Source organism: Rhopilema esculentum, chromosome 13, assembly GCF_057945365.1.
Source record: "Rhopilema esculentum isolate cy_ngs chromosome 13, ASM5794536v1, whole genome shotgun sequence".
Classification (NCBI taxonomy): Eukaryota; Metazoa; Cnidaria; class Scyphozoa; order Rhizostomeae; family Rhizostomatidae; genus Rhopilema; species Rhopilema esculentum.
The window spans coordinates 2,286,652-2,304,312 of record NC_142827.1 but is presented as its reverse complement, the minus strand read 5'-3'; the positions used below and the strand labels follow the sequence as shown (position 1 = coordinate 2,304,312).

The following is a 17,661-nucleotide window of genomic DNA, read 5'->3' as shown; positions in this document are numbered from 1 at the left end:
TATTTAAATTTTTAGGATTCATTATCAAGAGATGCATTCAACCCTGTTTTTTCCTTTTGGCAATGTTATTAATGCAACATTACAAAGATATTTACAGGAAGACATTTGATCGCACTGGCTGCCTTATGACAGTGGATGGATCTGGAGATTATCTCATACCTCCTCAGGAATTGAAAATTATGAATTCTAATGCTTTTATTTCATTTTTCAGCATTTTGGATTTTGATATATATAATTATGTTAAAAAGTCGAAGTGATTTTAAAGTTCTCTTTCGCTAAAGTGTATAAAATGCTGAAAATGCACAACTGAAAATTTTTTTACCGATTGTGATTCTACCTCATCTTTAAAAATCTGGGAGTAAATAAGGACCATTGAAAACCCTATTTTTTGCCCTTGGGATAAGAACCTATTAAATTTTATCACACTGAAACAGGTTCTTAATTACAAGGTGCATAATTTAGGAAAACAGCCTCTAGGTTCTTATTTTTGTAGGTTCTTATATGCAGGGATTTACTGTATTCGGGCTTGAAAAGGGTTCAAAAACGTGTACCAAGAACATGGCATAGTTCTCCACAAAATATTATAAAATGCATCAGAATGCTGTTAGAATGCTTTAAGAGAATCGGAAATCATTTGCTAACGAAGAAACTGTAAATCGACGACTTGTTCTATACCAGGATGTTTATCAAAGTTTAACAAATATTTCTAGTATGGTTACTCAATATGCAACCTAACGGGAACTATGCTATGTTGTGACAGGGTATATAAACATTGTTTACCCGTTATTTTAAATTCTAAGCTAAGATCCCACGTGACACACTGTGTACGGCCACAAAACAAAATAACTATGGCCCACAACGTGGAAAACGTCTTGCTAGCTTGGCAGTTGCCAAAAGCTTTTGCAGTCATCCGTCAAAAACTAGGGCAATAGAAAATCGAAGCTGTTAAACGTAACGTACAGGGCTTATAGTCTCTGTCTACATGAAAAGGCTTTATCAACGTTCCGCATCCTCGTACCCCTTAACTACCTTACTTATGGTTTAGCTACTTAAACCCAGGGTCTGGATTCACCAGCCCATCCAAAGTCCGTTAAATCGAGCAGTGCGTCAATAGACACTTGTAGTAGGGCTATGTTTCTTCTCCCAAAAATCAAGTAGTGATTCTGATTGGATTATAGAAATCAAGCAGGGTTTCTGATTGGTTGATTTAAATCAACTAGGAAATCCGATTGGGTGAAAGAAACATGCTAATTTACGAAACAGAATCGAATGAGGCTGTGCTTTCTGGTCTCGTCTTCGTCCTTGATCGTCTAGAACGCAGGCAAGATTGACAGAATCCGATTGTTTACATTTTCAAGCAAAGTGAAGCAACTAAGAAACTTGCTGTCTGATTTAAGAAAACTGACAAATTGAAGCAAAAACGACTCGTAAGGGCAGAGTGACTATTGCGTTAATAACACAAAATTAATTTCATCTTTTCAAGGGAATTCTATCTTTTCTTCCAAGATAAGAACAAATTAAAGCGCAACGGCAATTAACATCTAAAAAACATAACATGCACGTACTTCTGCTTCTATTTACAATTTTTTCAAATTTTGTAACCTGTTATCTATTCCTCAAACCTGCTTCGACGCCAGCTAATTAACGGCCTCTGCGAAGCCTAACAAGCACCGCCTATATATTTTAAAACATATTCTAGCTGCTATGATCTCTTCCTGAAGAAACCTTTATCAGTATTGCTTTCACGTACAGTCACGGTTACGAGGTTGGACGTGACGTCAGTGATAACTATCTGGTCTATCAATGGCTTTCGCCAACAAATACATTCGTCACTTCCTTCAGTACGGTCAACAGCCTCGCAATTCGCTTCCAATTGCTTAACGTCTAGTTTTCGTTTAGGTGATTCGAGTTTTGTCGATTTAGGCGAAACTTTGGAGATAACAGGAGATTTCGAACGATCTTCGGTATACACGTGTAGCCTTTCGATTGGTATTTTTCCAGTTGTAACTGGCGATTTATCACGATTTATATTTGGAGAAATTTTGTTATCGCTGTCACTCTTTGGGGAATTCGATTTACTAGAATGCTTCGTAACAACTAGCTGCGGGCTGCTTTCGGTGGTTGCTGCTGTGAAAATGATAGGGGACGTATTTACGCTTGTCTGCTTGCTTGGCGAACTTTCGACACTAAGTGACGGCGATGTTCGATTTGCGACTGTATTTTCCACATTGACAAAAACTTCGCTTTCACCGCTTCTGTTTAACTCCGATTCGGCCACATCTGGTTCGATATCAGCTTCACCGTAGTTGCTATGAGGAGAGCATGATTCCCCAGCGATGCTTCCGTTGCCATGCTCCTCAGAGTCCAGAGACACGATTTCCCCCGAGTCATCAGAATCCTATCGCAGAGAGGAAGCACTTTTCAAGGGACAAATCAGTATTGGGTTGCACCGGCTAGGCCAGGAACAGAGCCTGCCTCAAGGAAAATTTCCAAGACCACATAAAATAGAGTAAGATGTCTGGGAGGAAACAATTGCGAGAACGACCCTAGGGAACTAAAACAACGGGGGCTGCTTACCCTTTGATAAAGACCATATGATGCGAAAAGATGATAGAATTTAGCAGCTTACCTCCTGTTTAGAACGTTTTGCCAATTTGACACCAGACGATATCGATGAACGTGATCTTTTCTTGCCCCTGAAAAGAGAAGAAACTTCTGATGGACTGACGTTTAGTCGTATAAGACCACTAGCACCATAATCAAATGGTATATAATTGCTTTTCAAAGGCTTCTAAATTTGGACACAAGGGATCAAAATAGACCTGGGATAGACCTTGTGATACAGAGTGCTTGATTGCAGAGATAAAGCAGAGTCAATTTCATACGCTTAGTAGGCATTTGACTACCCTGGGTACCTGAGCAAAAGAAATTGGGTGAAGATTTAAAATGAGAGAAATTGCCCTTCCCTTCTGAAACCCAGGGTAGCACTTGACAAGCACATCTCAAACATGGTTTGTGATACTATCAGTAATCCTTGTGTTTAGAACCCAAGTAAGTACTAATGTGATCAAAATGGGCACTCGGATGTGCAGTTCACATGCTTAAATTAAACCTGTCTCACTGCAATCAAGACAATACTAGCTATGCTATGTTACTTGGTAATGAATAAAAACCATAGTGGGCCACCATAGTAATCATCACCTATAATTGGCCCAATTGGGGGGACTAAGGGGGCATGATAATTTCTAAAATGTAGACTTTAGAATGAAATACATTGATCTGGGTCTTCACCATGTTTAGCTCCCCAAACAATTTAGTCCTCTTAATCCATAATATGGTCTACAGTCCCAATAACACTGGTGGTCAGGGACAACCTTTATTAAACTAGACATAAATGTTGGCTACTCATGATGGTATTAAACCCCCAAGTGCCCTCAAAGCAACAATGATACATTCATAAGCAGTGGTAGTGCCAGATACTGTACAGTGAGAGGTTAATGATGTGACTCATGAGAATGTACCCGTTTTGCCACATTTCAGTGCATCATATTCAGGTACATAAATCGTTTATCTTCAGGTTTATCTTTTCAGGTACATAAATCTTAAAAAGATATGACCTATTCCTATCAAGTGCATTTTTTATCAATTTTTAAACAAACTATTGGACTTTTTTGACAAAAATGGGTTGATTACCCTCCCATTTTAGAAATACCACCCCTCCCTGCCCTAACTATCTGCAAATAAATGCCTAACTCTCATTTGGCATGCTCCCTTTCAAAATGGATTTCTGTAGTGTAGTAAAGCAAGGTGGAATTTTGCTTTTGTCCAATTAGATGCTTTGTTTACAATTTTCTTTTAGCCAATGAGAGCTTGCTAATTTTGCCTGGCTTGTTTACAACTTACTCAAATGCACCCCTAGCTGTGGAGGAAAAGCACTACTGGAGTTTTAGGCTTTGATACCTTTGTGAGACTTGCTAAATTTTCCTAAAATCATTTACAACAGGTTCTTTCATAGATGACATTATAGATTTAGAAAAACATCGATGAGATCATTAAGGTGCTGGATAACATGATGATGGCCTTGGATTTGTGGAAAGTGACATATTTGAAACCATTTTTATCACGCCTTTTTCAATGCCATCAAGGCACTTGATCGTAACTATTTATCGGGAAAATATTGTCTTTTTATTCAACAAGGATTTGTAATGTTGTTCAAAGGAATTATCTCCACTATTTAGTCCTTAAACAATATCGCAATGGATTGGACAAGATTGACTTAAAGACTTGTGACACATTTTATCGAATTGATTCTGTTGCAAAAAAACAGGAAAAGACTTTCACCATAGGGCACACTGCAGTACAAAGAATTTACGAGCAAGTGACATTTTCCCTTTTCCTTATCAACACTGAGGGAAATGTACAGTTTTGGACATCAGAGCACAAATGATGCAAGTATCCTCTAGTTTTTTAATTAAATCTTAGAAATCTGTGCAAAGAATAACTTTTTCATCGCAAATAAGTCATCTTCGAAATAATTTCCCTAAAAGACAAGGTCACTTGTAATGCAAGGTACTTATTTTTGCAGTAAACAAATTTTGTCTTCTTGGAAAATATTTTATTGTAATAATTGAATATATGACAGAAAGTACAAGTAGAAGTAGTTTTGTCATTTACAATGTTACCATAGCCTAAGCAATAATTTGTCTTTATTTGGAGAAAAGGAATATAGTGATGCTTTCAAATCCAACAATCTCTCGTACTAGCAGCTCAACATGCATTTGACAAAACCATATATTACTGTACCCTAATAACAATACTTTGCCTCTTGGCAAGAAGCATTCTATGATCTTCTTGCCCATGCAGCTACTGCATGCTATCTACTGCCATACCGAGGTGCATTTGTAATACTAAGAGGCTTTATAATTTGCGTTACCACGCCATGATAGAAATCCATCAAGGGTAATCCCTTCTTTTCCGTATCACAGCGCTGTATTTTTTTGATGGACCAACTCAGGACAGTTAGGCCAGAAGAAAATAAATCTCTTTTTAGTAAATTTTATGAACATTGTAAATTTTTAATTTTGGTTGGTTTTTTCTTAAGTATATTTTCATGGCGGCCTAAAACTCCAGTGGTGCTTTTCCTCCACAGCAAGGGGTCATTTGGGTAAGTTGTAAACAAGCCAGGCAAAACTGGCAAGCTCTAATTGGCTAAAAGAAAATTGTAAACAAAGCATCTAATTGGACAAAAACAAAATTCCACCTTGCTGGAGAGTAGTCAAGCACTTTGAATCTTTATAATGGCTTTACGATGATCTCATTTCACCATGATTCCAGATCAAAACCTTCAGAACCTGACAAGCTACACCTCTCCGAATAAATATGTGCCCATTGCAACGGGAGGGCACATTGAGTGCGGGACCTCCCCCCTTGAACTAACAAGTAACAAATAAGTAACCTGCACACCATCAATGAGCGGATGTGCCTTATTTGCTGAGCAAATGATCCCTTTTGAGGAGGGTGGAGTTCTATGGGTTTTGACCTCACATGAAACCGTGCAGTCATCCCCAAAGAATAAATGAAGATAGTTTGAAAATTAACATAAATCTATCAGCAGATAATTTTATTTAGACAATCTGAATAAGTCCCCTTTTTGTGGGGAAGAAAATTCCTCTTAGCTGAAGAATGACTTGTTTGAGGAAATGTGGCCATGGACTTGAAATATAATAAATCAATATAGGGTATGGCACCTGCTATGCACTTGATTATCTGCAAACACTCTCAAAAGTCGTGGATCTAACAAATTTTCCTCTGGTTCCCATGTATTGTATCTAAAGGACAAAAAATACAGAATAATGATGAAAGGATAGAACCAAAAGACAAACAGCTTAAACAAAATAATAATATCTGCAGTCAAATCCTGTAGCTAACGTTATCAAAAAAATAATGGAATTATCTTTATTATATTTAGTCAGGAAACAGGAAGAAACAAAACTATATTGTCTTGAGAAAATTTAACCCTGGGTCGAAAGTAATTGAATAGAGATGAATAGTGGTAAAAATTCTAGGGAGGCAAGATGAAATAGTCAAAAAGCAATCCATTTCCTCTTTTGCTTTCTTTTGCTATAATTTCCTCGTTAGTCGAAAACAACCGAGCTGCAGAAATTCGCGCTGCATTGCATTTTGCACAATAGAGAGAAAAATTTATATCAAACAACAAAATACGTAAAATTCGTTCGATAAAATGCCAACTTACTTTTGTGAGTAGCCATGCCATTTGACTAAATATTCTGTTTTCCCCTAAACAATAAAATATAAAATCAATTAAAATTTTTCTTCGTAGTAAGATTATGTATTGTTTTATTTTATTCAAACAGAGAAAAAGTAAAGTGACAAATTGCATTAAAGCATCACGCACTGTTGATAATGCACACTTTTTAGCTCTTATATTATCATGAAATTCTTTAATCACACTGTAACAAGAGAATGAATAATTTTCTGAATTTTTTCTCGAAAGAAGGCCTATAATATGTCGCGAAATGTTTTCAAAATCCTAAATATAGAATATTTTAAGTCAGATTTTAGTTCTAGTTTTGATGAGCAATAATCCACTTCGTCGAATTGAAATCACAGCTAATGCAAAAATAGGCAAGCACATAAATTCAACAAGTCTACAATAACATCCACGTGAACAAAATTTGTGCAGTGATGCAAGTGCTACCAGCACGACTTAGGCCCGAGAACTTTCGTACAATGACACAAACTTCGATCAACAATGGTGAAGTAAATATATTGCAACTTGTACCTTTTTCATCCGCTTCTTCAATATTCGTTCAGCTGCAAATACCTCACCTCTCTGCGGCCCTCTCTCCATGCTTTAAGCTGAAACAAGCTGAAGAAAACCAACGCGAAACATCTTTAAAAAGACCATGTCGGCTTGCAACTCTATTAACTCCTCTTCTTTTAAAAATATCGATAGCCTTCATGTCATAGTGCTCGCGCAGGCTCTGTTAACTTACGTCATTCAGATTGGGGAATAATAATAAAAATTCCGAAATATTTTTGGTCTGGTCGTTCATTCAATTTTGAATACACCCACCCGTGAAGGCCCAACCAGTTCAGTGTCTAGTTGGAATACGCCAATTAAGTCTTTTGGCAATTCTGTTTGGAATATTTAGATTATTTATTATATTTGAACACGCCCTGGGCAGCTTCTAATGAATATCTCCTTTCGCTGTCCTTTGGTTTGATGAGGAAATTTCTTCACAAAGCCAAATTTGGAAGTTGGATTTTTCATCAAATTACAAAGGAGCTTGTTAATTTTCCTACTTTTTGCATCCTTTTTTATGCTGCCTAAGCCATAGGCCCTGACACAGGATTGAAAATGGGGGGGGGGGGGGCAAGGGAAAATTTAACACCGACAACAAAATATTTGAAAAAAGCTCTATCGTTTTGCAAAAAAGTGGGGGCATGGCTCACCTTAGTTTATTTTTCTACCTACTTTAGAATGCTACTGATTGATTTATTTGGTATGTTGGTAAAATGACTTGATAAACTTTGCATTAAAATGACCAAAAATACCAAAAAGACCAACAACACATCACCCTGGGTACCAAAGCCTGAGAGAGTAAAGGGTTGAAGAACATCAAAAACTCCAAAAAAACTACAAAATTGAAAACACCAGGGCCATCAAAATCGCTTGAAACAAGGAAAGCACCAAAAAAACTTCTAGTGCCTTTTCCCCACAAAGCAAATTCTCAAGGGCTGGGGTTTTTCAGTAGCATAGCCAAATTGACAAGATTATGGGGGGCAAAGGCGGTTGGGCAAAGGCGGTTGAGCGAAGGAGGAGTTGAGCGAGGAAGAAATTGAGCAAGAAAAAACCCTTTTACAAAGATATTTTTTTCAATAAGGGGCGTCCGCCCTTTCGCGCCACCTCCTCACTACGATACTGTGCTTCTCCCAGTGGCAAAATATTAGGCCATACATTTTCATGTTCATTTCTCCTTAAAAAAATTGTGTTGTTCTTGACCCCGCCTCTAATTACCCAATTCAAACGATAAATTCACTTTAAATCGTTTCTGGCAAACGCATCGCACTATTTTTGCATTAAAAGGACCTAAATGGTAAAAATGTGGTAATCCACTTTTCAGAATTCTTCCGAATCGACAATTCAGTTCACACAGGGCCCGCGCCACAGGGGTCGGGGACATGGTCCCCCACTTTTCTTGCTAACTATAGGTATAAAGTCTCCCCTTTTGTCCCCCCCCCCACTTTAGAATCGTTGGCGCAGGCCCTATCATAAAACTGATATTCATTGTCAATTTTAATTCTATCCATTGCTAATTTATCCTTCCAGGAATACTTAATTTTAACAGAAAACCTAGCAAGATTAAAAACATAATATTTTTTATTAAATTGTTTTCCCAGATCCCAGCATTTTTGAATGGGCAGTGTCAGCAACGCATTTTTCCTTTCAGATGTTCACGCATGATACTCTTGGTACAAAGCATTTCAAACTGCAATCAGTTTCAGTTTGACTAACTAGGGACTCATTCCCAAGGCCCTGAACCAAACCATTGCACCAACATTCTTTTTATGCTGTTAGATGGTGCATACTATAACAAAAGACATAAGGACCATTGGCTGACCATTGGACAAGTGACCTTCACATACGTCTCTTCTGACGATGCTACAACGGACAGCGTCATTATCAAAATTATTCTGGGCGATGCTCAGGTTCAAATGTGAGAAACATCCACAAGATCACTATTTTTACCTGAATAAAGTCCTTTGGGCGTAGCCTCTGGAAGTTTTGTAAATGCCTTCTGGATCTGTATATCTTAAATTATTTTGCCCTAAGATCGAAGCTAAGTCAACGAATAGAATGACTTTACTGTTAAAGAAAGATTGTGAAGTAAGTATTGTCCTTTCAATTTGTGGGGATGGGACAACATTTTTCCATCCCAATTGCTATTGAGAGGGGACTTCTAGCATTGCTGATCAGATTGCCTTTGGTTCTCTAAGCGCCTAGAGCATTCTCCTGAGTTTCAAGTCCATTTCATATTTTTGTCGAACCTCAAGCCATTGTTTCAGGACAGGAGCCAATGCAGATTGCCCGCGTTTCTATCGCGTTTCCTTTTGTTGTATAGTCCATCTCCTCAAGCCTGTTGCTATCATTGAATTATTGATAACTTTACGCCTACTCTATTCTAAACAAAAAAACCCTCTTAGCTCTGGATGATTTCAGTTTAACATCGGGGAGCTCAACATCCATTTTTAGCAAGTTGTACAATTTTTTTAAAATTTTTGTAAGTTATTTTATCAGCAGAGTCTGATTTCATCGTTAGGCCATAATTGACTTCATTTGCTTAAACAGCAATATATAGATAAATATACATCTAAACCATAGGGTATTGTATGAAACTTGTATAGTGATGAAGAAGGAAAATTGAATAAAAATTTGTTGTAGATTCATTTTTGATAAAAATATCGCAAAAATATGCGAAATTCAAATTGTATAAAGAAAAATTCTTTGAACATGCTAGATTTTAAAGTTGCGTAATAATGAAAGACAACACCTGCTTATTTGTCTTTCAGAATTATGATTAGATTTCAAGGCTTAGAATCAAGGCTTGGTGGGGAAACTTTATGAGGAATTTTGAGGTGAATGCATGAAAATTTCCAAAAATAAGGTGAGGACGTTTCTTGAGACGCTCAGTGTCAAGAAAGGTGGTAAATCTCCCTAATAATTTCACAAGACTAATTGGACATCTTTTCAACAATTAGTTTAAAAGTGATGAAAGAATTCTAAAAAAGTGATTGACGCCCTTGTAAAAAATTTTCTTTATAAAAGCTTATGCTAAACATAAAGGATGATCATGAATTTTTAGTTGATTTTTCTATAAAAGCTATTGTAAACCATCAACTTAGGTTTGAAGAGCACTTTCTGGGATTTTACACAACTACCAATTTAGGACCAGACTGAATAAGGCCCTATTTGAGTAAACTAAAGCTTTTCGTCTGACACGCTGTCATCCCCAAAGAGAACAGCCACCTCGGTCTTGCAAATCTAAAATTACAACTAAAACCTGCGATTCTGCTATCGAACAGCATTTACTGGAAAACCCAGATTGTGCAAATAACTATAATTAAGACATGTTTCGGATTATTGGTAAAGCCCGATCGTCGTTCCACCTAGCAGTTTTAGAATCTATCTACATAGGCATGAAAAAACCGCTACTGTGTAGACAAAAGGAGTTCGTTTTCACCTTAGGACTTCATTGGTAACATTCTAATAGGCAAGCGGCACTGATTGGTCAACCTTTACAGTCATGTGCTCGTGTTTCTGATTGGCCTATTTCGATCCACAACTGGGTATATATATTTCCTAGCGTAGAGTTTTCGATCTATGTTCTGTCGTTTTAAACTCTGAAGAGTGTCAGACGAAAAGCTTTAGTGAACTAAATGTTTGCTTCTTTCAAAGCCATTTTCAAGTTTTGTACCACCAAAAGATTGTTTAAAAGAATCCTAGAATTTAGGTTCATAAATTTTAACCCTTTTGACAAACAGTATCATTAGATAGAAACTTTTAAAGGATGCTCAAAATTATAAACGAGGATGGCGCAGTGGTAAGGTCACGGACTACAGGTCTTAGGGTCCGAGGAGGGCCGCGGGTCAAGACGAAAGATAAATAGTATGGGGAATGCTCCCATAGGAATTTTCGAAAATGATGGTTGCTTAAATTTCCTTGGTGGCTATTTTGGTTGCAAAAATTGCTATGTTGGCTAAACTGCTCTGGTGGCAGTGGCGTAGATAAAAGGGGGTCAGAGGGGGCAACAAAACCCCTGTAGAGCTAAACTGCTATATTATCGGAAAACCTCTGGTCTTGTCGGAAATTTAACATGGTTTTCTATGTTTATCTAATTGATATGTTATGATAGAAAAGAATTTAAAGCTAAATAAACAAATGAATATCTGCATATATCAAAATATTTATTTATTTCTGTTCTGATGTCGTTATGTTAAATCTATGAACAAAATATTAATGCTTGTTAGAATTTTGTCGGAAAATCTAAGTTTCTCACCCCTCCTATGAATTTTCCTATCTAGGCCATTGTCTTGTGGCTATTACTTCTGTTTGCTGTTTGATAAAATTTGAGCATAACTGATATCTTAACACCAACAGCGAAATTTCTTAGAAGTTTTAAAAGTCTTAGAAAATGGACAACGTTTATTTCGTTAACTAATTTTGGTCACAACCGACACACTCTTGCAAAAATAAATGTGCATGCCATAGTGTAAATCTGTATGATACACACGTTGTTTTATGTTGCCTGTTGCAATCACATTTTTTAGTAACATTCAGAAGCTTTTCAACTTCTTTAGCCCAAGCCCACAAAGATGAGAAATTCTTTACAAAAATATATTAAACACTCAGGCAGTCAGACTCAAACTGCCTCTACCTTACTGTCCTTATTTCATTCAAAGACTTTTGTCATTATTGTCTTTATTAAAGACAGTTTGAGGTAATGGAGAGGCTGGATTATTGCTCAAAAATGTTTTAGATCGAATTATTATTTATGGGTCCCTATAGCCAAGGGCCCCCGGATCAGTGACCCCCCCTGACCCCCATCTCCTCAGCACTGGGTCTAAGTTCGAGTCCTTGCAATGACCTAACATTCACTTATGGTAAGAAGATACCCCAGCTCTCTGTAATTTCATTTTCAGGCGTAGGAATCACGAGGTGTGGTCACATTGAAAGGAAACGACCAGCAAACTGGTCAATTGGCACTGTGTTCTAAAAGCAACCTTCGGATGATAAGTAGAAAAATTCATCCAAGTTGAATAGGAGGTACATTTGTTGCAATTCTGTGTGTATCTTATGTTTATTCACAAACTTCAAAGATAACAAGGTGATCTTGGTTGCTCAGAAAAGTATTGCGGATCGGTTTGGTCAAACTCAGGTGAAATTAAGAGGGATAAAAGGATCTAAATTTCTTTGAAGATAATGCTATGGGAACTTCGACAGCTTCTACATATTGTGGCTCAGGATTATTGGAATGTGGTTCTGGTTCATCTCAAGAACCTAATACCATTTGGAAATGTTTTTGGTAGAGTGCTGATTTGAAAGTACCCTTCGCTAGAGTCTTCAATATAACTTGATTTTGGTCATGGCATGTTTTAGGCCTTGCTGTTTGAAGACTTTAGAGAGCGTAATACGATTTAAAGTTGAAAAATTTAATCAAAACTCTTGCAAAAATGCTGGTTTTTGTAGAGATCAAATTATTTGTTCCCAGCACACTACAATTGCCTGAGCCATATCTAGAACATAATCAATGTAGCTTAGCGTCTTGTACGTCGATGAATAATTAATATAATTTCATATGTAAATTAACATAATTGTGACGTAGAAATACGACGTAGAGCATAATGCGAGGTGGGAATATGCGCGGGGGTAGAAGGGGATAGATAAGATAAGATATGATAAGATAGTAAAGTAAAGTATATGATAATAATAGCTGGATTAGGAAAGATTCGAAGAAGGTTTGTTAAGTCCATAAGCAATAAGAGAACGAAGTTTAAAAATAATACGTCGTATTCCTACTGCGCTCCTTATAGTTAATCCTACAACTTAACTCTTTTTAACCGCCTGGTTCTTCTAGTCTTTTTACCCGATAAAGTGTTATGCTAGAAATTATGTTTCACTTTCTAATGTAAAAATTCGTTATTCAATAATATCAATTTTTGGTCATATATAGAACATATTTTTATTAAAAGGGAAAAAAAGAAGGAAGCTGCTTTTTATGTAGTGACGATGAGGAACATTAAGCTCTGAATATAAACTTAAACATGGGAAATTATTTTAAAAGATGTTTTTGTTTGCAGACACAAGCGGATGAAAGAAGGCCCTCTTCTCGGCGTTTCAGTGTTTAACTTTTCAGCGTTTCAGGTTTTGGTTGATAGATAGTAGGCTTGAATGGAAACGAAAACAGTAATTTAGCAAATTTGACCGTTAGCATGGGAACCTGAGGCAGCTTATCTTTAAAGCTTTGCCTAAAACTGCAGTTTTTAGAGAGGAGAGGGGTGTGGTAAGTAAACAAATTAAATTTTTAAACAGTTTCTGCCATCAAAATCTCACAAAAATTTTCTAGAGTTAGGCAAATTATTTCCGAAACATAAAAGAGGTCCTACACCAATTCTTTATAACCCAACTCTTTCATTATTAAATCTTGAAAAAAGTTTTCAAAGAACTCCAACAAATCAAGTTTCATAATCTAGCAAAGATTGGCGAAATGATAATCTTTTATCTGTTGTCCATTGAAGTCATAAAAAGGGCTTTCTAACAATCAAACGAAGCAGGGAGCTTCAAGGACAGCCCGTTCCCCTGATGAATCAAGCAGCTATTCTTTTGACTAGCAAAATGTTTGCTGGTGTTTCATTTTAACAGGCTCGTCTTTGTCAATTGTTCTTAGAAGCCTTACCAATGGATAGATGTCGTTACACAAACCACATTTGCTGTCTTTATGCGAAAGATACCCCGAAGAATAGGCGAGTTGTTTCTATTTGCCACAATTACGTAGGAAGTTCGCGTTAGCAAGACATATAAGGAATTATTACCTGCGAGACTGACGTAATGTGAAGTCTGAGATGTAAGTGAAATCGGGTTGATTTGCAATACCCATTGAAATATAGAATTTGGATATAGGATTTGGGAACAAGATTTTTATAGGACAAGATTTAGGTGGGGCGGATGTAAAATTTTTGCTAAGCTTTCATTGTGACGTAATTTGATAATTTTGAAACTGCCTTTACCTAGCAGAAAGTTAAGTTCCCCGTTGATAAAATTGACATTACTTGTTAGTCGTAGGGCCTTTTGTGACGGTAAAAAGGGCGAAGCCTAAACATTCTTGTTCTGTCTCCCACCCCTACAGCCTAGTGGCTGGCGTGGCTACTGTATTTGATCATCATCTATCTAACATCGTGACCACCATCTAACAACCAATTTTATCAACAAATAATGTATGCTTTCAATGTTTATAGCGATCTTCTGGAGTATAATTACTTGCTGTTTAGTTGAGCTTTGTAACTTATGTATGAAGGTTACCCTTTTTATCAAGAAGCTTAATTCTTCCAGAAGAGCATTGACCCATACTTTCAATTCATCTTCTTGATTTAATAAATTCAACTTTTAAACTTTCTCTTTGATATTTTATACCCTCGACTGTCTTTGATATTGGTTAAAGTCAAGCCATACCAAAGGAGCTATAAAATATGATATCATTAAAAAATTATCTTTAGAAGATCAGAATTGGACGAAATGAGATAAAAGGCCACTATGAAATTCTTCCAAATGCGCAAAATTAGTCAAATGTACCCTATCACAAATTGGCTTAAATATGACGTCATGAACACTAGCACTATCTCTATCAAATCGCTGTTATTTGGTGGTGATTCTCTGATCCATTTTCCAGACCAAAACAACACTAATCCATTTAAAAAATCAAAGTTCTTTCATTTGCTACATTGCATTTAATTTTAAACAGATTTATCTTATTTTAATAAACTCAATTATTGCCGCATATTCCAAAATGATCAAAATCGAGGGGCAATTCACTCTTTAAAATAGTGTACGAGATTTTCCCTAAAACAAAAGGATTTCCAGGGATTTTCAGATAAAACAATAGGATTTTCACAAAAGGTGTACGAGAATTTCTTCGAGTGATTTGCCCCTCGATCCAAATAAATTCTGCCATCTTGGATTTTTTTCAAAGGCAGGATAAGTGTTTTTGGTAATTCTCGAAGAACTCTGTCAAGCAGATCGAGAAACCTGTAGATCAAGGAACGACTAAAATACATTATGTATTTTTTAAATGTAAGCGTAATTGCAGCTTCTTTATCTGCTTGGGACAATTGCAATCTATTGTCCTGTAATTATGAACGTTGCTATGTCGATGAACAGTCAGTGTTTTCCCCTGCAAATTAATCATAAATTCGCCAAATAAGGGTTTTCTCTCTCGAATATTTGGTGATGTCACTAGAATTCTTATCTTCTTTCCCATTCCGATGCTTTTGTTAGCTGAGAGATTTTATCCTTGCGTAATATCTCCTCGAAATGCATGACACGATACAGCTAGTTAGACCGCAGGAACTACAAGTTCTGACGTCTCGCACGGACATCAATACAGCTGCAAGTTGCAAGGAAGCAAACCCCGCATTTCCTGAATTGAGCAAAGTCCTTGCGTAACAACTACAGCCTGTATTTTTAGATACACATTCACGTCAACAACAGAGTTTCTAACGCGCGGATCAAAAAGTTAGGTCGCGTTTTAAGAAGAAATATTTCACTGGAGAAAACATTATCCTGCTTGTGACACGATAGCCTGATAGGATTAAGTTATTTTGAAGCAAAATATCTCATTTGATAAGATTGATCTACTCTTAAGAGTCAATCAAGAGTTTTGAAATTTTAATCATTCTGCGATTTTCTATGTTGCTCTAAAATTAGTAGTTCTATCTTGCTGTCTCTTGTCATCTTTCAAAATTAAAGGTTAAGGATAAAAATGCTGAAATTAAAATGAAATTAGTACTTTAAGAATCATGTCGAGTCGGACGCCTTGTACTGTTTCAGAATCCCAAGAGCTATTACTATTTATTTTTTTATCTTGACTCTAAATTATCCTTTCCGATAAAATCTTATAATTACTGTAAAATCGAGATTTCCAGCTTCAAACTGCTTTCAAAAAATTTAAGTTTGATTCTCAAAACACATGTCATAATAAGTATTTGGCAAATAAATTTGATATAGAAGATTTTACAATTGTCGAAAGAGACCATAAATGAACTGCATTTGGCCTAGACAGAGGTATGTTTAGAAGTATTATAAACCAGCAAACGTCTGAGTTTAGTGCTTTAAGTCTTCCCATGTGTGTTTTCTTACACTTCTTTTGTGTTATAACAAGGTGTCCACACTGGACTTGCATGGAACGAGGTCCAAATGGGCACACCTTCGGAAGCAAGACAAAAAGAATTGGGTAGAAGACAGGGCCTATCAGAACAATAGTGCTCTGCACTAGATTAAAAACGGTACATTCCAGTGTGATCAAGGTCCCATAAAGCTCTTTGCAATGGGAATCTTTCAAGAGAAAGTTCCTATCCTACTCTAATCGATTATTGACAAAACTTGAAATTTCTGACAGAAGAAAAACGAAAAGATGAACAGGATCATTAGATATTTAGCTCCTTTTTAGACAACGGATTTGAAGCAAACAACTGAAGCGAATTTCTGCTGGAAGTTAGGAATTTTCAGACATGAAGCAAATAAAAAGTCCAATAGCACGTTGCGATAATTATAATGGATCGAAAAAATGAAAAATTAGGTGCTATATTGAAGATAAGGTTTACAGAAGGCGTTAGAAATAAATTGCAAGATGAATTGGATGCTCAAAATGAAAATTAGCTCAAAGAGTTATTGACTAAATGTGTTTTACAAACAATATGTGTTGGATCGGAAGAAGTCAGTACCTGAAAGAAAGCTGGGTGTAAAAGAATCACAGATCAAGGCCAACCAGACCGTGAACACCGATTTCTCAAAATTGCAAGAAAAGTGAGAAAATATTTTGTGACACACAACAATGTTCTCGTTGGACATTCCTTTGAATATCAAATATTGGATAATGACGAAAAGAAGACCGGTATTTAACTACATACCGGATCGAAAAGTAATGTGACAGAAATATTTGTGTTGATTGGTTCCTTTTTTTGACTTATGAGCAGTCTCCCAGATAGAGGAAGAGTCTAAGAGGAAAAACTAACTCACTTCTAACTAGCTTTATTTCTAGGCTTGTTTGTATTGTTGGTTATCTCAGGTTATTTCTTCATTTTCAATTATTCAAATAAGAAGATGCATTCGGAATGCAACACAGGTTATCTTCTCTGATTGAATAATTGACTGGTATGAGGTGTTCTCAGCAAAGCTCTCTTCTTAGACTTCTTAGACTTAGAAAAGCCGCCATTGTGTAGACTGAAGGAGTTCGTTTTCTCACTTGGACTCCATTGGTAATTTTTCTTTAGGCTCGCGGCACTGATTGGTCAACTATACCGGTCTTGTGCTTGCATTTTTCTGATTGGCCTATTTCGATCCACAACTGGGTATATATTTTTCATCGTGTTCTTTCGGAACCTTATTCTGACGTTTTATGCTCTGAGGAGTGTCAGACGGAAAAGCTTTTAGAATGTCGTAAAATGTTTGCTTTTTTCAAAGCCATTTTCAAAGCTCTCTTCCTGGCGATTTAAGGCTACATTCACACTGCTCCGTATTCGTTTCGCTCCGTTTTCGTTGATGAAAACGCTGTCCGTTCACACTTATCCGTTTTCAAATGAATACGATTCGGTAATACGGTAAATGTTCACATTACTCCAACAAAAACGCTATTGGTGGCCTCATTTTTGAAAAGAGGCGTTCACGAATCCTCAACAAATTGGCGTCAATAAGTGAAATTAAATAAAAGCAAATCGTGAAAAACTTTGTTGTAACAGCTACCAGTCCATTGTGAATTCTCAATTTCAAAATTTTTGAGATTTGCTGTGCTAAAAAACACGTATTTTGTTGCCGATGTTAGCGTATTCAAATGTCTCCGTTTTTGGTGTTCACACTGAGAACCGGGC

The 17,661-nt window shown here is 36.6% G+C and overlaps 1 protein-coding gene across 1 annotated transcript; it reads right to left on the bottom strand.

Annotated features, from left to right (window-relative positions):
• Nucleotides 1–1,432: 1,432 nt before the first annotated feature.
• On the bottom strand, nt 1,433–6,993 carry LOC135691821 (uncharacterized). Its single transcript, XM_065209799.2, has 5 exons — nt 6,803–6,993; nt 6,254–6,297; nt 5,748–5,828; nt 2,630–2,696; nt 1,433–2,398 (listed from the first exon to the last, which is right to left on the bottom strand). Exons 1-5 carry the CDS (start codon nt 6,869–6,871, stop codon nt 1,703–1,705), a joined length of 957 nt encoding a protein of 318 aa, XP_065065871.2. The 5' UTR covers nt 6,872–6,993; the 3' UTR covers nt 1,433–1,702.
• Nucleotides 6,994–17,661: the final 10,668 nt, after the last annotated feature.

What these genes read in the sequence shown, in the direction of transcription:
- LOC135691821 (XM_065209799.2), bottom strand. Translation starts at nt 6,871, where the DNA reads ATGGAGAGAGGGCCGCAGAGAGGTGAGGTATTTGCAGCTGAACGAATA. An exon ending in TGGCATGGCTACTCACAAAA is followed by an intron (nt 5,829 to 6,253) that starts GTAAGTTGGCAT and finishes TTTGTCCTTTAG; the next exon opens with ATACAATACATGGGAACCAG. An exon ending in GATAATCAAGTGCATAGCAG is followed by an intron (nt 2,697 to 5,747) that starts GTGCCATACCCT and finishes TTCTCTTTTCAG; the next exon opens with GGGCAAGAAAAGATCACGTT.